General features: G+C 35.7%; 1 protein-coding gene across 3 annotated transcripts; it reads right to left on the bottom strand.

Annotated features, from left to right (window-relative positions):
- Positions 1–5,923: 5,923 nt before the first annotated feature.
- On the bottom strand, positions 5,924–23,110 carry LOC127810166 (elongator complex protein 1). Of its 3 annotated transcripts, none has more exons than XM_052349470.1 (6): positions 22,806–23,110; positions 21,322–21,655; positions 17,585–20,660; positions 9,199–9,297; positions 8,773–9,089; positions 5,924–6,216 (listed from the first exon to the last, which is right to left on the bottom strand). In XM_052349470.1, exons 1-5 carry the CDS (start codon positions 22,962–22,964, stop codon positions 8,777–8,779), a joined length of 3,981 nt encoding a protein of 1,326 aa, XP_052205430.1. In that variant the 5' UTR covers positions 22,965–23,110; the 3' UTR covers positions 5,924–6,216; positions 8,773–8,776. The 3 variants fall into 3 exon arrangements, with proteins under 3 accessions (XP_052205430.1, XP_052205429.1, XP_052205428.1); XM_052349469.1 differs by lacking the exon at positions 5,924–6,216 and adding an exon at positions 6,257–7,045; XM_052349468.1 differs by lacking the exon at positions 5,924–6,216 and having other exon boundaries at positions 8,617–9,089.
- Between the last annotated feature and the right edge of the window lie 650 nt (positions 23,111–23,760).

The raw sequence follows: 23,760 nt of genomic DNA, 5'->3' as shown, positions 1-23,760 counted from the left end.
GTTCCATTTTCTTCATTTTTATATTTAAGATAGAATGCCCTAATAGTTTAGGAATTGTTTTTTTCGTATTTTAATTTTAAGTTTTGAATTTATTTTTAATTTTATGTATTTTGAGTGTTTGTTTTAAAATTGTCAAAAATGTATTTTTTTTTTTTTGTAGTATTTTTCGCATTTTAAAATTTTTTAACGTGTTTGTGATGAGAATAGGTAAAATGATTTTTTATTATTTTTAATTTTTTATATAATTTTTTTTTATTTTCAAAATTATATTTTTAAAAATATGAAAGTAAATATATTTTTATTATTTTAAAAAATGAAAATGAATAGGGTATTAGCTTTTTCTGTGCCTTAAGAATCTTTTGGCTAGACTATCACCCTTTTTCAAATTTCTCAATTCTTTGTATGTTATTACTCTAATTTAAATAAAAAATTACACAGTAAATAATTACAGATCTATTTTTATTTATTAATTTCTTTATTAAAGTAAAAGAATAAAAACCAAAAATTGGAAAAAAAAAAAGAATAAATAATGAAATTAAAAAATAAAAAGTAATAAAAAATTTACACAACAAATAAAAAAGGATCCCTTTTTTTATGTTATTCTGTAATGAGAATGTTTACCACAAAAATTATTTTTATAATTTTTTTTAAATATCATTAGTGAAGATTTTGTAATGTAGTGGTCACATGCATTTTACTTAGTGACACTTGGTTTTGTCACAAATATTAAGACCATTATTTCTTTCATGTTTTCAGATTATTTTCAATTTTTAGTTTTTTAAAATAGTAAAAATATATTTATTTTTATATTTTTAAAAATAAGAAAAAAATATAAAGAAAATTTAAAATAATAAAAAATTATTTTGACTATTTTCATCACAAACACGCTCAAAATTTATAAAACGTGAAAAATACTACAGACAAATCAACAATATCAAAACAAACACTCAAAATACAAAATTAAAAATAAATTTAAAACTAAAATATAAAGAGACCAGACCCTAAATTACTATGACGATAAAAAGTTGGCACAAAGCTAATTTGATCTTTTCATCAAATTGGCATTTAATGACAATTCTATACTATATAGTATTCGCGTTATCATTATTTTTTTGGTACATAACATTAATATTATTTAGTGACAACTAAACTTGTGGCAAATTTTGAGTTATTATGATGAGGAAAATATAGAGAGATTGTAGCCAATGGTGCAATCCTGGGTTTATAAGTTCTAACTACAAAGATTTAATAAATTATAAAAGTTTATTTTATAGGATATTTTGGTTTTAACAAGAGCTTTTTAAAATAGCTTTTTTTAAAAAAAAAAAAAAGGAGAAAGAATTTAGCGGCACCAATTTTTGTAAAAAAAACTGTTGGAAGAGAAAAAAAAAAAGTATTACGTTAAAGATTTATAAGCTCTTTTTTAATAAAATAAGAAAAGAAAAGAAAATAGCTCACCAAAACACCCTCAATTGAGGTCTTTACACACAATTTATACAAGGGAAAATATTAAAAAAAAAAAAACTCAAATCCTTTTGTAAATTTATAAATTTATCTAAACGTTTCAATTTGATAATTGTAATCCAATTGACTCAATTAGGTATAATTTTATTCAATATCTAAAATTAATTTGGGAGACGTGTGCCATTATTGATGTGACATACCATTTGTCATAAAAAAATATAGAAGTAAAACCCACATGTACATATAAAAAAAATAAAATTATACATGTAGATCTTATGGGTCTCATTCATATATATATATATATATATATTTATTTATTTATTTATGATAGGTGAATTGTTACCTACACGTACACACTAAATTGATTTTAAGTATCGAATAAAATTATATCTAATTGAACTAATTAGGATATAATTGTTAAAATTGAAACGTTTAGATAAATTTATAAATTCATAAAAATATTTGAGTATTTTTTATTTACTATTTGCCCTTTATATAATTATATAACAAATATAGGACTTTTTTTGTTTTATGGGATAACACCAACAATTTTATATATAATTAAACATTAACTAATTAAACATGTTTTCTATTTTACCAAGGATTGTGGGTTCCAAAATTTTGAGAATTAAAGGTCTTTATTTCATTAAATAATAATGCTTTTAATAGGTCGAGCTCATTGTTCATTTCTCAACATATAATTACAGATCCACGCATATTGTTTTTTGTGCAAGACAATTCTCCCACTTTCTCACCTTTTTTTTTTTTTGTTAATGTACTATCACGAGCACTTCTTGCTGCTCGGCCCCACAATTTCAACAGGAGATGTAAATCAAGAAACCCAGTAGCTAGTTTCTATCCCTAGCCTCTCTCTACTAATGTGAGAGCAATTTGATATTTTTCTAATTTTTAAGAGTCCCTGACTACTGAACTTTCTCCCATAACCAGAGCTCGAATATGGAACCTAAGTACCCAAAGAGTAACACCCCTCTCTCTATTCATTTGATGGCAACAACTTTTACATATCATTACTCGCTAATATTAATAGTCTCTAGTTTATTCTTTCAAACAAAAAATTTATGCAAATTTTTAATTTCGATGATTAAATATAGTTCTTCAAATGGCTTGATGAATTGAGCCATATCCATAGCCATGGAGATTTAATGGAAGATCGAGTTGTTTGCTTCTAAACACAATTCGAATCACTAGTGTATTTACCATAGTGCGAGGTGAAAATCTCTAGTTCTTTGCTTGGAATTAAGATTTGTGGAAGAAAGAAGGAAAGCAATGAAAATAAATGATTTGGTGGTATGCAAAAAATGATGCAACTTTGTCTTTCTAATGTTTATTATCAAATAACGTTTGTTAAAATAAATAAGATAAAATTGTATTAAGATAAAATTAAAATACTTTTTGGACAAAAAATATGGACATAATCAATAGATAAGGGTAAAAAATATTCTAAATTTTTTATCAAACTGTTTGTTAAATATTTTAGAATGTATTAAAGGACATATGCGTCATTGGAGCCTTGCTTGGCCATTTTCTTCCTCTGCGCTAATGATAGTTGCATTGCCTTTCCTTTCCCTCGAGAGCTTCTTTGTCATCTACCTCCACTTCCCTTGCCTCTCATCTTCTTATATTTTTGCCTTCCATAGATTTTTTTTTATTCTATTGCAACCTTATTTGGTTGTCACTAACTTGCCTTCACATCAGTTCTAGCTCACAACTCTATTGGGCAATTTTACGAGTGTCAACGATTTGAATTAGTCTGATTCTATAAGAATTTAGTAATTGAACTATTTTTAATAATTTCAAAAAAATAAAAATCATAATCGAATCATTACATATATAAAATCAAACCATGACCAATCCGTCACACCGGACCGATTTCGATTCTATCCAATTAACATTTAATTTCTAAATATTTTTGCAAAATATGAAATTATAAATAAATTTGTTAATTAAAATAAACCCATAACTTCACTAATACTTCAAGTCTTGAAGTAAAAATAGAACAAAATAATTCATAGACTATCTCATTAAATGAGATTACATCGACCATTTAATATAGTAATAACGCATAAAAGTCTAGAAATAAGAGAATTCATGAATCTCGCTAGTTTCCTGGGAACTGATATTATTTATGTGTATGTGTATATATATATCCAAAAAATTATAATATATATAAATATAATATCGATTTCAGTTCGGTTCGAACCACAGTTTGAAAAAAAAAAAATTAATAACCAAATCAAATATATCGGTTCTTAATTTTTTACAATCATAACATAACCATTGAACCATAGAACTAATCCAAAAGTTACAATTCGATTCACCGATTTTTAGATATTTTTTTGACACCCCTGAGCAATTCCAATGATGCTACGACTCTCATGGCCTTTCCTTTGGTGAAGATATTTGCGATCTAGGGCCAGGGCAGATTTTGGTTTCTTTCCAGGTGATGCCTTGTTTGGATTTTGAAAAAAGGCTTCTGATTGGACGATGACGAAGATGGTTCGTATATGTGGATATAGTGTTTCCTTTTCTTGGTGAATGTGGTTATTATGATCCAATGGTAAGGGGTTTCGATTATTTTTCTTCACCAGTGTTTGGTAGTGGCAGGCATTTACGTGTATTGTATTTTTTATTTTTTATTTCTTTTAAGATAATATTTGTTAATTAAGATATAAATTAAAAAAGATAAAATATAAAAAATATTCTAAACTTTTGTTATTTCTAATACGTTTGCTAAATTTATTTAGCGATATTTAAAAAAAAAAAAAAACTTATCTGACATTTTCTAGATATATTTATATCTCTTCCTCTTCAGATAAACATATATTGAACTTTATAAATAATAAAAAAAATAACACATACTTTTTAAAGCGTTACAAAAAATTTAACAAATAGTTTGATAAAAATTTTAAAATATTTCATATCTTGATCTGAAAAATATTTTAACTTTATTTTAATATAACCTTATCTTACTCATTTTAATAAACACGAGTTGTGTTGTAACTCTAAGCTCTACATAATTTCCTTTTCTTGACCTATGTCTCAACGCATTGCCTTCATGGCAAAGGTAGCCTAGTGAAAGTTGTCCTTGGTTTCTCTCTCAAACCTTTAAACAAAACATAAGATAATATAAGTCATATTTCTTTTTTGGATTACGCGCCATCACTCGCCCCTCGACGAACCCACCCCTAGCACATTCCCTTGGTGGTGAGGTCATGTAAAATCTTTGTTCCTATCTTATTAAATCCTTCAATTTCAGATTCTGAAATCTAAAGGATAGGATCGTATGACCCTATGCCAAATGCTACCTAGAAAAGAAGGGATGTGAATCCTCTGATTCAATCACTAATCCTTCTTTTAATTTTTGTGGGTTTTACACACAATTTTATCACTATCTTATAAGAAAAAATAAAGAGAAGACTTATATAATTGTGTATAATTAAATATTAACAATTAAAAATTATTTCTATGCTACCGTAGATTCTGGATTCACAAAATTTGATAATTAAAAGATCTCTATCCATCTCCATAACAATCCTATTACAAAATATGTATTCGTTGCTTGTTTTTTCATCCTATAGATACACCTCACTTTTCATTGGCTCTCAAGTTCACTCTCTAACTTCCTTGATCTCTTCAACTAGCCAAAATAAACCATGTGAGGGAGGATGGCCCTTGTATAGACTTGTGAGAATTAGACATGTAAATCTACTTCTCATCTGCTACAAATGGGGGGGGGAGAGAGAGAGATATATATAACACCCTAAATCCTAAACTCTAAACTACATGCAAATGTACTTAAAGCAGCTTTGGAAGCTAGAAATGAAATTGGTGAAAGTTCAATGAGATGCATTATTGACTTTAATAATATGTAGAATTCATGAATAATTCAGTATGAGAATTCATATGACCCATTTCACCATTTACTTCCCACGTGAGGCCATTTCCAAAGATAAATGGTTGGAATGGAAGAGTGCAAGTTCACTCATGATTGTGGGAAAGTTGCAACTAATTGATTACCCCTTTCTAATTTGACTACCCTAAGGAAGTGAATGGCAACAGTTTTGAGGCCAAATCGTTTGAAACAAGATTCAACCTTAAATTACCAAAAAACTGAATGGAAAAACTATAATTATGAGTAACCAACCACTTGATGTATGATGATTTAAGGTAGAATCTTTGCTCCAAATGAATTTAGAGCCCAAAATATCAGAAAACAACAAGGTTCATATGATTTATTTCTGAACGTCAAAAGCCTTGTACAAAGCAAACCAATTTCTTATAAAGAAACAAATCACACACAAGCAGTAAGACGGTTCAATGGAGACCCCAAAGAAAGCCCCTAAGATAAGCAATTTGTATGATCAGATGGATAGCACTTCAACTACAGGCCCAGTGTTAATCTGATAAAGATGTTAATCGCCTTTCCAAAAAGAAACATTAGTTGGACATGTCACCAGTTTGATGAAATGTAATTGAATATATGGAACATATAAAACTAAAAAGTTTTGATTGCAAGAACAACTAAATAATTCAGAAATGCAAAAGGAAATGGTTCAAACAGCTACTAAAGAATCAGAAATGAGAATAGATCAAGAATGAAGAAAAAATTACAGCATAGATTAGAAATGTCATCTGGCTAGCTCTGACTTCTTGCAGCCACCATTACAAACAGTCAATGCACAGATCTGGGACATATCTCAGCGTGTGACAACAAAAAGCAAATAACCTCACCTTCATAAATCCGTAGAGGGAAGAAAATGTTAGGAAAATATAAGTAAAAGGTGGACGTGTAAACCAATCTATGACCAAGCTGCCGCTGTCCCCACCCCCTGGGCCGGTTGGATGCCCTGACCCAATGTTTGTGTGTGATGCACATGTATACTGATGCTTACTACGACGCGAATATGCAGTCAAACAAAAATGCAGTCAAAAGTAATTAAAAGGCACTTTCAAATGTAACGGAGTAGATCATGTTTCCCATCATTTTTGGCTAGACACACAACAGGATGCAGAACCAGAACAAAAAAGGAAATCCAACTCAAGGCTTTTTTAAAAGTGAGAGCTATAAAAAACAACATATCAAGCTATTCATCAGAAATTTATCTCCCTTCTAATTCTACACAAACACAATGAAGCCAGTGAATTTTTATGCAAGTATGATCCCCGGCCTAGAGTAATAATTGATAGCAGCTGCTTATGAATTTATTACAGACCATGTATTATCCTTAAGGCAATCATGGCCTTTTGAACAGCTGAAAACTACTTGATTGACTTATTACCTTCTGCTTCTAATTTCGTTCTTCATCCTCACAACATGAAAATGAGTTGGATATGATCAAGTATTTGGTCAATCAATTGCCTCTGCCTTTAACCCAGCAAGCTGGGAAAACCTTTTGCTTCATGTGAATCATCTATCGTTCACTATGGCAGCATAATAAGTAATAACCTATCTCCATGTCAAAGTCATCAACAGTTATGACTGTATCATCAGGACAGAGAGAAGAAAGCATCATCTTATCTGTTTACTGAAAAGTCCTCTCAGAAATATTATGAGCAGGAGCTGCATTGTTGACCCCAGTTGAGTAAGAAATAGAAAAACAGATACAATTGTTCTACGAGCAAACCAAACAATTGTTCTATGAACAAACCAACAGAGAGATAGAGGGAGTTAAAAACCAAGGAGAAGAACAAAACGATGACTGTATAGAGAGTAAAACATATGACATCAAGGCACACCTAATCCTAGTCACATGTCAAGGTGGGATCATCTTGGTCAAAAGCCTCTCCCCTCTAAACTCACACAGCTCAAACAATAGATGATGGCTGTGTGTTGTTGAGTCAGTTTGATCATTTTCTAATGGCATATGGAATGTTGCAACCAGTGTTTCAAAAGCGCTAAGCTCACTTAAGTACAGAATGCCTGCAGAGCTTATGTGCAAAGCATAAAGTGAAGTGCACGCTTAAGCCAAGTGAAGCACACAAAAATGAAATAAAGAGGATAAACTTTTATAAGCATTAAAAATATAAACTATTAAAAAAACAATCATTAAGAAAAACTAAATAAGAATGAGGCTCGCAAATTTAACAAATGGTGAGATATAATTTTTCATGTATATTTTATACCAGTCTACAAGTACACACAATCATAAAAAAGCACATGGAAAAAAAAAAAATCATCCCTAACTTACACCTATCCCCAATCAATCAATCCCTAATTTACAGCAATTCCCAAATGATCAAATCCCTGATTTACAATCAATCAACAACCCATGATTTACAGCAATTAAGAATCAACAATCAATCCCTAATTTACAACAATGAAGAATATCTTAGCAATCCCTAATTTACACCTAATTACATGTTTCCATCAATATTTTTTGCTTGCTAAATACAGTTGAATCTTTTTTTTTTCTTTTGTTTTAAGTGTATATATGATTTCATCAGATCTTAAACAGCTTTTTTTAGGTAAGGTTTCCATTCAAGCAACCACATCATTGCAAAAATTGAAACAAATCCAACCATCCATATCGTCTGGTTAAAAAAAACAAGCATATTTCTGTGTTTTTTTGCACTTCAAAAGCTCAAGTAGAAGTGCCACTTAAGTGCACTTTAATCACGCTCAGCTAAAGTCATTGAGCTTCACACACAAAAAGCCCTAAGCATGCTGCACTTTGCACTTAAAGTGCGTCTTTTTAAACACTAGTTGCAACTTTAACATTATAGAATCCACAGGGGGAGTTTTAGTGACTGTTACATCTACAGCATCCATCATTAAGGGAAAGTATCGATTTGAATATTATAGTTAAATTATCCACTCAAGTAAAGTGATCTTCCTAATGTATAATATCAAGTGACCTATCATAATCTTCAAAAGTTTGACTCAGCCATTTAGGGTATGCAATCCAAACAAAAGCATAAGAACAGAGCCATTCACCACAATAACCATAATAATTAACATCCATAACAAGAAAACATCCACATGCACACCCATATAGAACCCCCCCACCCCCCAGCCCCAGTTCCCAAACCAAAAGAATCCAAAGAAGAGAAATCAAAACAAAAAACATACAGATGTTTATGCAGCAAAAAAGAAGAAAAGAAAACACGCAACAGGAATCACAAAAAACATCATAACCGAAACAAAAAACGAAATAAATAAAGCAATGAATGCTGTGGGGTTTGTTTATTTACACTTTCCTTGGGTGTTTCTGGATGCAACCACATTTTTCCAGCTCATATCCATCTCATTTTAATAGAGTTCGAGTACACATTCTGGCAAGTGTTTACCTGTTCAAGGTGAAAGCAACACTTTAGACTGCCAAGAAAAAGTATCTGAATGTGCCACTTTTCTCACTTTCTGAATGTAATGATCCAAAGAATATGCTTGCTCATCTATGATGTCACTAGACATTGCATCTTCAGCTAGTTTTACCGCTGCCATCTGAGACAGTTGAAATTTTTCCCCAATATGTTGCAATCTTCTGGCAATATCTTCCTTTGCAAGCATCACAAGGGAAACTAACAAAGATTTAAGCTCAAGCTTTGCTCCAGTGGTCAGAGACATCCCCTTCAAATGCTCTACCAAAGCCATCTCTTCACCGGGGCTGGATGACAGTACATTGTAACACCCATAATAAAGGAGAATAAGGAAATTTAAATGCCAGAAGTTATTGAGGAAAAGTAAAAGGAAAGGAATGTCGAAAATCAACCTACCTGCCAGCACGGATTTTTCCTTTGTTCTTCTGACGCCTCATGCTTCTTGACTTGCTAGAAGTACTTGATCTGATGGAAGCAGAGGAGCTCTTTCGTGTCCTGCTTATGAAAGGTGGTCAATTGGTGCAATCCAAATTGTATGATAGAAATATTTGCAATGCTAGAAAAAAAAATATTTGGAACAGCACACTTTTGGGTTTTGACAGATAAATTCAACTACTACTGCAGGCTCATTTACTGTGTTTAAGCTTAGAGCCTACCACCACCCAAAAACTACTCATGTCTCCTCTACAAGTGAGGGGCAAAAATTATCGTTTTTTGACATTTTACTCAAAACAACCTTAAATCCAAACTGAATATGATATCCCACTCTGATCTTGCAAAATTCTTTTAAACGTATTCCTGTCAATATAGTAATGATAGATTGTTTCTATATTATGTGATTATTTAGATCATTAATGTGTCTTTTTTTATTTTTTAGTCATACAATAACTGAAATTTGCCCTTCCTCCTGTCCTTTGGCCCCTGATACTCAACTAAACTATACCATGCACATGCACTCATCAATTTAATTCCACAACATAACTGTATAAGATAGTTTTCAGACTTCTTGCTCACATCCAATTGACACTTGTAATGATCCATGAATACATTTATTTTTTACCATCTCCTTGCCACCTGGATACCTTAGTTATCATCCTTAAATAAGCTTATTTATTCTTTATTTTATTCTTTGACAGGGAATACTCCATATTTTGTCTTCAGCAGCAGAACAAACACGCATAAATAGTTCGTGGGCTGAATCGGCTGACAATATCTGGATAAATGTGGTTTAATGAATGAGGGTATATCACACGTCTTGGGAGACATTTTTTCCTTCCTCTACCTTAGTTTGCTACAAACTTCTTCCATTATGTCCATTTTCCTCACAAATGCATCCAGTGATCTCCTTTTCACAAGTCCAAAACAATCTCATCTTATCTTCAAAAGACACTCTAACCTTTTTACAAATAATCTCATTTCTAATTGTCTTCTTGTATGGCAACACTTCTATCCTAATACTTTTATTTTAGGTACACTCATATTTTGCATATATCAATACTTAACTGCCGAATTTTCTATGCTATACAATATAGTCGTCATATGGGCATCAGATGAAACTTTTCTTTTAGCCAAGGTACAAACAAGCAAACTTTTCTTTTAGATCAAATGCCAACATCTTCTCGGAAGACTCATAGAAAGTTTGTCATGACTTACATGAAACTTGCCGATAATGGAGTTTGCTAAATGAAGGCAATAGACACTGACTTTTGAGAAACAATTTAAAGTGTACCTGGCCCAGAGGTCTTCTAGGACGAAAACCATTCAAGTGGAAAAGATTACCATTTGGCTACCAAGTTATCATGAACATGAAAATTATAAAGACATGACATGGATACCACCAGACATGTGTCACTCCATGTGGTAGGTGTTACCAACACAGGTAGGCATTACCTGAGATAGTAACTTGGAGTACACTTATAAATATCTCCTATATGGTAGATGAGCATGTAGACTGGTTATTCCTTGATACCAGCCATTCAAGATTGCACTGTAACCATATGTTGGATTGATATAAGCCATTCATTGACAAGAGGAAAAGCTATAAAATAACCCTCCTAAAGAAGTGTCCCCAGTACACAAGGCTCTTTGCTTTGCAAAGGTCAGAAGATGATTGCTTTTGTACACAGCCTTACCTTTGCTTTATAAAGAAGTAGTTCCCACAAATTAAACCCAAGACCTTCCAATCACAAAAAGAGTAACTTTAATGTTACCAACAAAGCTTGCCTCCCAATTATAATTTACCAAAGTTCAAGAAAATACATGAGCATTTTTACTCTTAAGTCTCTAAACTGATGCTTCCAAGCTTGAGTGAGGGAAAGGCAAGGTGGTCTACATGTTGCAAGGAATGATTGACAAATTCAGCCCATGATACCTTCCCACTAGAAAATATAATGGCATGTGAACGATTATTGCCAAGAACTGTTGCGGATAAAGAACCTTATCATTTAGAAGATAAGGAGTGGCGGTTAATGATGAGAAGATAAAGAAGCATAAAGCCTAAGAAGATAAAACAAGTTTAAGTTTTCATATTTTGTATAAATCTGGAAATTATAGATGATTATTGTTCCTACTTATTAGGTTGTTATCTACTCCTAGTTTTTAGGAGATTCATTAGCATACTTCTTCTATATATAGGGTTTCATACCCATGGAATACATAAGAGAGAATTTTTATTCAATCCAAACTCTCTCAACATGGTATCAGAGTTTGGTCTCTAGGGAATTTTGTTTAGGCCTTCATTGCCCTTTTTTTCCTGCTTGGTCCCATTCCAGCCTATTCTTCTTGTTCCGGTTCTTGAAGAAATCAAAGTCAGTTGCGACTTCCTTCTTCACCCGATATCTTCTTATTTTTTCCCCTAAGATGTCTACCATCTCCAACACCAATCCTACATCAGAAGCGGTTGAAACAAGCAGCCCGTCAGAAGCTCCATTCACCGAATCTAGCAACTCGAGTAATGGAGGAGAACTATAAAATCTCTAGGCGGCCTACCGGTTGAATGGAAGAAACTACCTAAAATGGTCCCAACTTATCCGGACCTTTCTCAAAGGTAAAGGTAAGATAAGTCATCTATTAGGGACTGGCCCTAAAGAAGGAGATCCTATGTTTGCTGCATGGGATGAGGAGGACTCTTTAATTATGTCTTGGCTTTGGAATTTGATGATGCCCGAGATAAGTGATACGGTGATGTTTTTAACAATCGCTAAAGATATTTGGGAGGCTGTCAACCTCACCTATTCTAAAGTGAAGGATGCAGCACAAATATATGAAGTCCGAACTAAGATTGCAGCAACCAAACAAGGGGTAAGATCTGTTATTGAGTACTCTAATATGCTGCAAACTCTATGGCAAGAATTAGATCATTATCAATGTCTAAAGATGAAGTGTAGTGAAGATGCAGCCTTACATAAAAGATTTGTGGAAAAGGAGAGAACCTATGACTTCTTGGCAGGTCTAAATATGGAGTTTGATGCAGTTCGGGTTCAAATACTTGGCAAAGAGGATATACCTTCCCTAAATGAGGTAATCTCTCTAATTCGGGTTGAAGAAGGAAGAAGAGGAGTAATGCTAGACACTGCTCTTATAGAAAAGTCAGCATTAATAGCATTAAGAGGTCCTAACCAGGGTCCTAAGGAGGAAAGGAAGGCTGCCGGAGATAAAACTTCCAGCAATAGAGATTCTCGAGACTCTCTATGGTGTACCTTTTGCAAAAAACCAAGGCATACCATCGAGAGGTGCTGGAAGCTACATGGAAAACCATCTACAGGAGGACAATTTGGGGTCCAAAATCAAGCCTATATAGCCAGCAATCAACAGTAGCAGACAGAGTACAAGCAAGGGGAACAAAAGGAGCAAACAGATGGCTTGGATTTCAACCGGACAGAAATTGAAAAGCTAAGAAACTTTTTAGACTCTCTTTAAAAGAAAGAAAAAGGTACTTGTTCTCTTGCACTTACAGGTATGTCCTCCCATTCTCTCACCCTACATGCTTCGAAAATAACCCAATCTGATTCTTGGATTCTTGATTCTGGAGCAACAGATCACATGACCCCTTTATCCTATTATTTCACTACCTATAGTCCTTGTTCAAGCTCAAAAAAGATAACACTGGCAGATGGCTCTTTGACCACTGTAGCTGGCTAGGGAAATATCATCCTTAATAACCATCTAACTCTCAAAGATGTTCTCCATGTCCCTAAACTCTTCACCAACCTCATCTCCATTCAAAAGCTTACCTAGGATAACAATTGCAGTGTTAATTTTTTTTCTACTTCTTGTGAAATTCAGGAACAAGGGTTGAAGAAGAGGATTGGGCTTGCTAAGGCTAGGGCTGGCCTATACTACTTTGATGGATCAAATGGGGAAGAAAACAAGGACAAGGTGAATCTTGTGTCTTGTTTGGTGCAATCTAATAAGGACCAGATCTGGTTACATCACCATCGTCTTGGTCATCCTTCGTTTTCTACTCTTAGAGTTATGTTTCCAGCTTTGTTTAGGAGTTGTGATATTCAAGATTTTCTTTGCCCTATTTGTGAATTTGCTAAACATAAAAGGGTGTCTTACCCTTCATCCAATAAAAGAACCTCTAGTCCATTCTCCCTTCTACATAGTGATGTTTGGGGCCCTGCAACTGTTCCCAATCTTTCTGGGGCGAGGTGGTTCATCATATTTGTGGATGATTGCACTAGGGTAATGTGGTTGTTTCTTATGAAAAACAAATCTGAAGTAAGCACTATTTTTCCTAACTTCTATAACATGATTAGTACTCAATTTGGAGTGCCAATCAAGAGGTTAAGGACTGATAATGCCAAAGATTTTTTCAATCAATCCCTCGCACATTTTTTCCAACAAAAAGGAATTATTCATGAATCATCTTGTCCATATACACCCCAACAAAATGGGGTGGCTGAGAGGAAAAATGGGCACCTATTAGCTGTGACTAGGGCACTACTTTTCCACCATAATGTTCCAAAAAATTATTGGGGAAAGGCTGTCCTAACAGCCACTACCCTGATTAATAGACTGCCATCTCAAACTCTTGAATCCTATAGCCCTCTTCAGCTCTTAAGCAGTCATTTTCCTGATTTACATATATCTAGCTGCTGGAAACCAAAAATATTTGGGTGTGTATCATTTGTGCATGTTCACAACCCTAATAGAGGCAAATTAGATCCTCGCGCTCTGAAATGCATTTTCATTGGATATTCCTCCAGCCAAAAGGGCTATAAGTGCTATCACCCTCCTTCCAAAAGATTCTTTGTCTCGGTTGATGTTACTTTTGTGGAAAATTCTCCCTATTCTGATCACTTTCATGACAGTAACAAAACTGCCGAGGGAAATCCAGTCATGCCCCTCCCTGATCTAGATCCCTCACCTCAAACTATCTCCTCACTAGATCCGATTCCTGCAAAAGACACACAAGACAAGACTCTAGAGGAAACCTCACCAAGTACTCCTCCCCTGCAGGTCTACTCAAGGCGGCAGAAGCTGGCTACTAGCCCAATGCAGATCCAAGAATCTACTTCCTCTTCTGAACCTGTTAACAGCACTGACACCAGCAGCTCTCTTGTGACACCAGTAGGTAATAATTCTATTGACTCCACTACACCTATACCTGAACATCACACACCTCAAGATGCTCCTACCTTTTCCAGTGATCTGGAATGGCCTATAGCCCTCAGAAAAGGCACCAGGACCTGCACTTAGCATCCTTTACACCTGGTCCTATCCTACTCTAAACTGTCTACCCCACACAAAACCTTCCTAACCAGCCTACATACCATCCCAATTCCTCACCATTTTTCCGAAGCACTAAGGGATGAGAATGGGAGGACTGCCATGGAAGTCGAGATGGCAGCCCTTGAAAAAAACAATACATGGGAGGTAGTTCAACTACCGAAAGGAAAACAACCGGTGGGATGCAAATGGGTGTATACAATCAAATACAAATCTGATGGGAATCTAGACCGGTATAAGGCAAGGCTAGTAGCAAAAGGATACACTCAAGTATATGGCATTGATTATCTAGACACCTTTGCCCCAGTTGCAAAGCTAAATACGGTGAGAGTTCTTCTATCTCTAGCTGCTAACCTAGGCTGGCCATTGATGCAATATGATGTAAAAAATGCCTTTTTGCATGAAGACCTAGAGGAGGAAGTTTACGTGGACTTACCCCCCGGCTATAGTACAAATACTCACGGGCAGGTTGTGTGCAAACTAAAAAAGGCATTGTATGGCCTTAAACAGTCTCCTAGGGCCTGGTTTGGCCAGTTTACCCATACAACGCTTACCTTAAGGTATAAACAAAGCCAAGGAGATCATACCCTCTTCATCCATCACTCGGCCACGGGGGGAGTAACAGCCCTATTGGTATATGTGGATGATATTGTTGTGACCGGAAATGATGAAGAAGGTATGACTAGATTAAAGGAATGCCTAATTAAAGAGTTTGAAATTAAAGACTTGGGGAGGCTGAAATACTTCTTGGGCATAGAAGTTGCACACTCAAAAGAAGGGATCTTTATTTCTCAACAAAAGTATATTGTGGACTTGCTAAAGGAAACTAGGCTGCTAGGTTGCAAGGCTGCTACTACTCTAATTGAATTTAACCACAAATTGGGGGAGGTTCCAGAAGATAAAGAGGTGAATAAAGAATCCTACCAAAGGTTAGTAGGAAAACTAATTTATCTAGCTCACACCCGGCCAGATATTGCATATGCAGTGGGGGTTGTCAGTCAATTTATGCATTGTCCAAAAGAAACTCACCTTAGAGCAGTTTTAAGAATACTTCATTACTTGAAAGGGACACCAGGGAAAGGTATTATGTTCAAAAGGGGGAAAAATATGATACTTGAAGCCTATACTGATGCAGATTATGCAGGGTCAGTGGTGGACAGAAGATCTACATCTGGCTATTGTACCTTTCTAGGGGGTAATCTTGTAACTTGGAGAACCAAAAAACAAAGTGTGGTGGCCCGGTCAAGTGCAGAGGCAGAGTTCAGATCCATGGCATTAGGGGTATGTGAGTTACTTTGGTTGAAAATTTTGTTAGATGATTTGAAGATCACTTTGGTGGAACCTATGAGACTATATTGTGACAACAAATCAGCAATCAGTATTGCTCACAATTCGGTACAACATGATAGAACCAAGCATGTTGAGGTGGACCGACACTTCATTAAGGAAAAATTGGATAGTAGGCTAATATGTACTCCATATATATCATCTTGTGAACAACTTGCAGATATTCTTACTAAAGGGTTACCTACAGTTGTGCATCAAAGGTTGACTAGCAAGATTGGAATGGATGATATCCATTCTCAATCTTGAGGGGAAGTGTTGCGGATAAAGAACCTTATCATTTAGAAGATAAGGAGTGGCGGTTAATGATGAGAAGATAAAGAAGCATAAAGCCTAAGAAGATAAAACAAGTTTAAGTTTTCATATTTTGTATAAATCTGGAAATTATAGATGATTATTGTTCCTACTTATTAGGTTGTTATCTACTCCTAGTTTTTAGGAGATTCATTAGCATACTTCTTCTATATATAGGGTTTCATACCCATGGAATACATAAGAGAGAATTTTTATTCAATCCAAACTCTCTCAACAAGAACAATAGGCAGCAATCCATGGGATAATTCATCCAAGAAAATTTGAGGCTCAAGAGAATAGAACCCACCAAAATTAGAAAAGAATATTGGAAAATGGAGCATAATGTAACTCATACAATTATGCTCATGGTTGAATCATTTTTCTTTTTGTTACATCATATGTTGTTCTAATGCATTTATTCTAATAACCGGGAAAGTAAAAGGTGAAAGAATATAGGCCACAAAGTTTTTTGGACAGAGACTGCAGTCAATGCTGAGTCATGTTTAACATCATCATATTGTCTCGTATGACCTTAATTTGGCCTAGTTTTTTTTTATCTTTTCCTTCTCTAATGCCAATTTGGTTTAAAATGTTGTCAGCAATCAAAAGTTCCTATCTTAGGCCCTGCTAATGTTATAGGAGACGCCCATTCTTCTTATTCAATGGAATCCTTACAGAATTTGGGAGGTAATGATCTCCCATGCAACCTAAACTTAGGGTATGTACAAAGATCTTCTATATCAGATTATTAAACCCTGTTCTTCTCCACTTTCACCAATGTACCCAAGTATAATGTTCACAGCCACAAAACAGCCCCTATTCACTTTTAACTCCCAATGAACTGCCACTCTTACCTCTAAGCAATGGAATTTCATAACACAACAAACTCTGAAGTACCTGCCTACCTGGTACCTGACCTCTTTCTCTAACCCACACAAGACCACACAACCTTTTCTAAATCTTTTACTTATCCTCAACACCACACCCCACCCACCCCCCCCCCCAAAAAAAAAAAAAATAATAATAATAAAATAATAAATAGAAAAGAAGAAAATGGAAGGAATGAGGGAAGAGGCCAAGAGAAAGCTACTCCAACTTTTAACTTCACAAGTGAATTTATTAAACTAAAACATGGCATATGACAACATTAAGCAGTTGATTCCTACGTTTCTAGTGCAATCCTGCATGAACAACCAGACCTTTGGAAAATAGGTGCACATATTTAACATCCAAGCAGGTGCTTTTATATGGACCATGAACTGCTATGGGTGGAACAGAAGCTCCATCTATAGATAAGCATGATCTCTGCCTGATTTCAACTATCAACAGCACATATCTCCAAATACATATAGTTCCAGTAAAGCATGATAAACTAGAAATAGATAAATGATTATGAATATAGAACTCATACCCCGTGGTGTAAGCACTCATTCCACTGAAATTACTGCTAACTTCAGAAACAGTATCATCGTCAACTTCATTTACTGGTCGCTCATCTAACTGAAGCTTTGCTGCAAGTAATAACCTCCGCTGTCGCACTGCCAAGTAGCGGGCCAAATACTTGCCTACTTTCTCCAACCCTTCCCCGTATTCACCAATTAGCATATTGGCACATTCAAGAGATGCAATCTTCAACTCTGAGATCAAATCTTCTCTCCTATGCATGAAAGCAACCCTCAGAGCTTCCTCCCAGTCCCTTGCACTCACTAATAAATTGATCCCAGCATTAACATCACCACAGTACTCCAAGGCAATTTTGGCAGCTTCTCCTGGTTTTCCAAGTGCTTGGAGTTCTTCACAGAGTTCATGTGCCAGTTGCACAACCTCCTCCCTCCCCAACCTAATGAATCCAGCAACAGTCAACACCCTGCTCCAATTACCACAAGCCCGATAAGCCTTCAGTGCTTTTTCCAAACTATTACAGCACAAATAAGTTGCTGCAGAATCCTCAAAGCATTTTATGTCAGTAAGATGATCGCCCCAGGCCTCAAGGACTTTCTTGTTCATGGAAGGATCAGTGATAAGTTGGATTCCTAGAGGAAAAAGTTCAGGATTTTTCTTCATCAGGTTTATACAATCAGCATGGTGAGTATCTCCTGCCATAATTATGTTCCTGAGTGCATTCTCATATCTTTGGAGTTTAAGGTCAATATTGTAGTGCATTAACAGAGTCGGCATGTTTTGCAGTTCCTGGAGAAATGGAAGAAATTCCTTCGGATCTTGTTGTGAGTTCAATGCTACAATGGCTGCAAGGTTCAGGTCATAAAGACCTAAAGCAGCTTCATAAACAGCCTCTGAATCAGATAGCCATAACAGATGCTTCAAAGCATCCTCAGCAGAGGGATAAGAATTTCTCTTTGGGTCATCAGAACTTAATAGTTCCATCTCCCGGATAGCTTTTACCCTCTTCAAAGCTTCTTCAAGAGCTGGAGGGTCACTTCGTGCTAGAGTGGTCAATATACAAAGCTCTCTTGCAGGACTTTCCACCACTTGCTCCTCAAGAGCCTTCCTTATGGCCAACAAGACAGAGGATACCTTGGTTTTGGCATCAAATCCCTCAAAATGTCTGAATTCTGCAACTTTAGCATCCTTTATGCAAGGTAAGGAAATATAGTTCTTGTACAGTGTCTCCATGATATTTTCATTCTTTACGGAGCAAATAAATTCAGTTACATGGCTCAGATTGTTTACTTGTCTGACAAATTCCGGAGCCAACTGAATAAAGGCTTGCCAACCACAATAATCAACTAGAACATTGAAATCTATCCTGTGCCGCCTCACCATGAGGAGTGCGTCTTTAAAACGTCCTTGGACCAAAGCATTGACAATGGAGGTCAGGACCAACTTTCTAGGATAAATGCATTCAAGAGTTCCTCGATATGTCTGTAGTATAACGGCAGCTTCATCTCCATGCAGGACGCCTACAATTTTAGCACCCTTTTCCCATATGCTTATATAGTTTATTTTCTCTTCATTTCTTTTCTTGATAACAGGCAAGAAGCTCTCATATTTAGCCTCTACTTGCTCATGCAACACATCTACAATATCAACAATGAAAAGTAGATCTTGTTTGGTTGCAAGAATAAGATGGGTGATCACTTCGTTAGCAAAGATAGAGTAAAATGAGAAGCTGCTGCAGTTGTGGCATAATATCCTTCCATTAACATGAAGCCTGCTATTGTCTTCAAGTCCAAAAAGCAAAGACTGTGATGTCTCAGAGTCAGCAACAGGAACCACACCCATCAATGGGCAAGATGATAAGAACCCCAATTTGTCATGCATCTGAAGACATGGGACAGGAGCTCCTCCGGTGATAAACAAAGTTGATGTATACTCAAAAATTTTTCCTCCAACAAATTGAACAAGTGCCGAATATCTTTTAGCAGGATTAGGAGCGATACAAATTACTGGCTCTTCAAGAGAGACAAAATTGGATATCTTTGAATGCCAACCTGAGCATGTCAATGAACTTGGGACATGATCCTCTGAACACACAAGCTCAATTTCCAGCAAGTAGTGCCCATGAAGCCTCTCCTTGCCTGACAATGTATCCGGAAACCAATTACCATTTCTAGAACCAAAATGAGAAATGCCAAGAAGCACATGTGCATCCAACCATATGAGATGTATAAAGGATTCAATTGATGATTCCGAAGAGGAAGCCTCAACATCGAATTCTTTTCCTTCTAGCTCTTCCCAATCATCAAGTTGAGGAAATTCTACTACAGACAAACAGCCATTTGATAAGGATGCGGCAAGATGGTTCTTTGAACTCTTTGAATGGAAAGCTACATCTCGAACAGCACTTGAGAATCTTAATTTGAATGAAAACATAGGAGGTGGTATTAGAGATAAGAAAAGAGGTGTTACTAGTATCTCAGAGCCATCAACAACTAGTGCTGTTGAGTTCTCCATGACAGCTGTAACCCAGACAAAGTCAAAGATCGTGATCTGGGCACCCAGAGTCCAGCAAATCAACTCCAGAGGCTTTGTAGGACCCCACATGAATCTAATTCCATCCTCACTGGGGTATCTAGTTTCTTGCTTCAAGTACCAATGATTATTGCTGAAGTGCCAGATCTTAAGGGAGTCATACCTTTCACATCTGACAACAGCCGCAAGAAGATCAGAACTGCAATTCCACTTCAAAATTTCGATAGTTGAACCTATGTCCTCATTGATGCTAAAGGCGTTTCTTTCTAACCCATTTCTTTCATAGAAAACTATTGATGGACACTTCTTTTCTTCCTTCCTGTCACAGATGGCAGCAATTTTCACTCCACTAGGCATCCATTCCACAACTGATCCCATGAAATGTTTTGGTTCTGAAACAGAGTGCAATTCCCCAGAATATCGTTCCCAAACTTTAATCTTTTTATGAAAGGAAAAAGAATTATGAACTGTGGTCAATGTAGCAAAGTATTTCCCATCACCTCGCCAAGAAACTGGACTCTCAAATGTATAATTGGAAGAAACTTTTGTTTCACCTGAAATGACAAGTAACAAGCTAGCAGCCTCTTAGAAAATAAGACTAACAGAATATCAAACAATGATGACAGTATTGATGCTTATTACATCCCTTTGCCTTAGAATTATTTATTATTTTATTCTACAAGAGTGGAAGTTTGAGACTCCTCTAGAACCAAGCCATGATTGCATAACAAGAGGCATGGTCCATGTGAGAGGCATTGGAAGGAGGGTGGGGAGTATAATGCTTGAACCTAGTGATAAACCCGAGAGTAAAATGGTTTGGAATAGAAGTTGTCATCACGATATGTATGCTTGAGCATTGGCTATGTGTGTGCATGCCTTAGTGTATCACTATTGAGTAGTTGACTCATGCTTTATGCATATTAACATTTTAGAGGACCATAGTGTTTAAGAACCTGCAGGGAGTTTTGGAAGGTTGATAGCATGTTACTCAAAGACTTGCTTATTTTGAAGAAATGTACTAAAGCTTATGCTAGTATTGTCATGCAACCCACTAAGAAGCATGATGTATTAATAATCTTGTAACTGAACCTTATAGTTGCAGTATATAATATGCTTAATCATTAGCTTGATGATATTATTCTTCCTAGATACTTAAGCGGCCTTTAAGAAAGAAGAATATTTAGAATTGAATGAAGAAAAGCAAGGAAATCTTACTTATGCTAACATCTTCAGGAAGATCCTCAAGTGCCATTTCATATAACAAATCCCAATCATGAGTCATTACTAACATCTGGCCTAAACCAGTGACTACACCAAGCAGATCTCCATCTGGACTAGGTGAAATACACTTCACACCACCCTCTACGTTACCAACTATTTCTGTTGCATTATCTTCCACATTATGCAGTAACAGAAGTCCTCTCGAGGTTCCCACTATCAAGGCTTCTTTCTCCATTAGATAATCAAAGGAAGTAATGAAGTCTCCAGGTTCTAAATCAAGAGGTTGAATAGCCATTGATAAAGTAGTTGTCCTCCATGTTCTTTCATCCTGGCAGATTGATCAACTTGAATTATTTTTTATCCAGGAAAACAAAAAAAAAAATCAAGCATTCAAAATATCCACGTGAATTTTCATCAAACCATAAAAAGTCAATAGATATAGAAAATTCCTGAGCCATTTGGATATTTGAATAATTACATTCAACTTATCCATCAAGTGTTTGTTGACCCCACCTAGAGGTACTTAAGGCTTGCTGTTGTTGTTGTTGTTTAACAATAACAACCCTTAATCCCACTATGTGAAAATTGGATTTCAGATCCACCGAAGTGGGATGCCTTGACCAGGTCCGTGGTAAGAGGCAAGCCTGAAGGCTGTTCTCATCCCTGTTGGGAGAAATTCCATCCAGTCGCAATCTCAAATAATGGTATTGTAATAGAACTTTATTCCTCATTAAGGTTGAATTCTTATCTGAGGTCCAAGCATTCATGGCCTTTTTCTAGCTAATCCCCAGTTAACTTGAAGAATTCCGTTCAAAGCCACCTCCATTTTTTAGCTGGCAAAAAGCATATTTTTAAAATAAAACCAAGATGATCAAAAACCCACAGTTCCCACGCAAACCATAGAGAATTCATGCAATCAGGTAGATTTTTAAACTCCAAAAAGATTTACTAAGACACAATAGTAAACAAAATTCATAAGAAATTCAGATATTAGATTTTTACCCTACTTCCAACTTGTTCCGAGAGCAGGATTTTCACCAAATTCAGAAAGTACTCTGAGGTTCAAAGTTTCTCGCATCCACAACTTTCCAATCAAATTTTAGAAAACTTGAATACTTCAAAATCAATTTTTTACAAATAACTGTCGGAATTTTTTTTTACCAAAACTATATATTTTGGCCACGCCGTCCCAAACATTGAAAATCTTTCTCAGTGTAGAGTTTTGGCAAACTACGGTCAGGAAGCTATTCTGAAATCCAATTAGCCACGTTAATTCGATACATTTCAATAACCAAGCTCCGTAGGAAAAGTTTCGGACCCCCAAGTTAATTGCACTTTTTTATCTGACCGCACAACTTCATCTGAAACAACTAGTCGTCCCCGAAACCTTTTCAATTATTTATGCAACCGCAAAAATATGCTTCAGACACTGGTAGAAATCATAAGATATAAATCGAAATCCAAATGAATGGGCTTACCTGGGATGAAGGAAGGTGAGTGGCGTAAACAGAATTGGCCGAAGAGGCGAAGAACAAGCGGTTTCGTTCGATATCGAAAGCGGCAAAGCGAAGGGCTTCGTCCTCCGACTGCAATTGCAGGTTCGACGTAAGCTCACAAGACAGCTTCAGATTTTTCATCTTCAACCCAAAAATGCTCCCACTGAGCCAGAAAACCGTTGCGATTAGTAAAAGAGGGCGTGCTCGCTTGCCCCGGCTTTCTTTTTTTGTTAGGGTTTATGGGTTTAACGAAGAGTAGGCTAGCTTGTGAATACGAGAGAGAGAGAGAGAGAGATTGGTTAATTAAAAAAAACGAAAATTGACACTGACACTCACTCATTTGACGTGAATTTACCAAGTTAAAAATGTCACAAAAAAGGAGCAAATATAGTCGAATGACAAAAAAGCAGGCTAAAAGTTTGTCTAAAAACTCTTAATATGAGTTCGATTTTTAGAATAAGCAGAATATTTCCTTCTAAGAGAGGATCTTGGAAGTGGCATCAATGGTGCCAAGGCTTACCACCTTGGTCACTCGGGCACATCTCGCGATTTATTTCCTTAGTGTAACTCTAGGGGTAAGGTGGCTGAGGACACCAGTAATAGGGCGTAATCCAAAAAGAAAATAAAAAATTGTCACAACAGAAATCTAATCCTGCTTGGATGTAGTTTGTCTGATGCAGGCATAAAAGGGGTGAGAAGTGCACTCATGGCATAAATCGAGAGGTCGGTTTAATAATATGTTAGTGTTAATTCAGTAACTTACAAGTTTAATTCTTATCATACGTAAGGGTTAAAGGTCCAACATGTGATTTATCTCTTATAGCGTAATCGATGATACAAACACTGAGAACCACGTAAAGACGATCATTCTAAAAGGGGTAGAGAGTGGAGTTGCATCGAGCAAACGTTATATTGTCTAACATAAATAACATAACAA

The sequence above is a fragment of the Diospyros lotus genome, chromosome 9 (genome assembly GCF_014633365.1).
Source record: "Diospyros lotus cultivar Yz01 chromosome 9, ASM1463336v1, whole genome shotgun sequence".
In the NCBI taxonomy this organism is placed as follows: Eukaryota; Viridiplantae; Streptophyta; class Magnoliopsida; order Ericales; family Ebenaceae; genus Diospyros; species Diospyros lotus.
The sequence above is the reverse complement of the archived record's forward strand: the minus strand, read 5'-3'. Positions and strand labels throughout refer to the sequence as shown.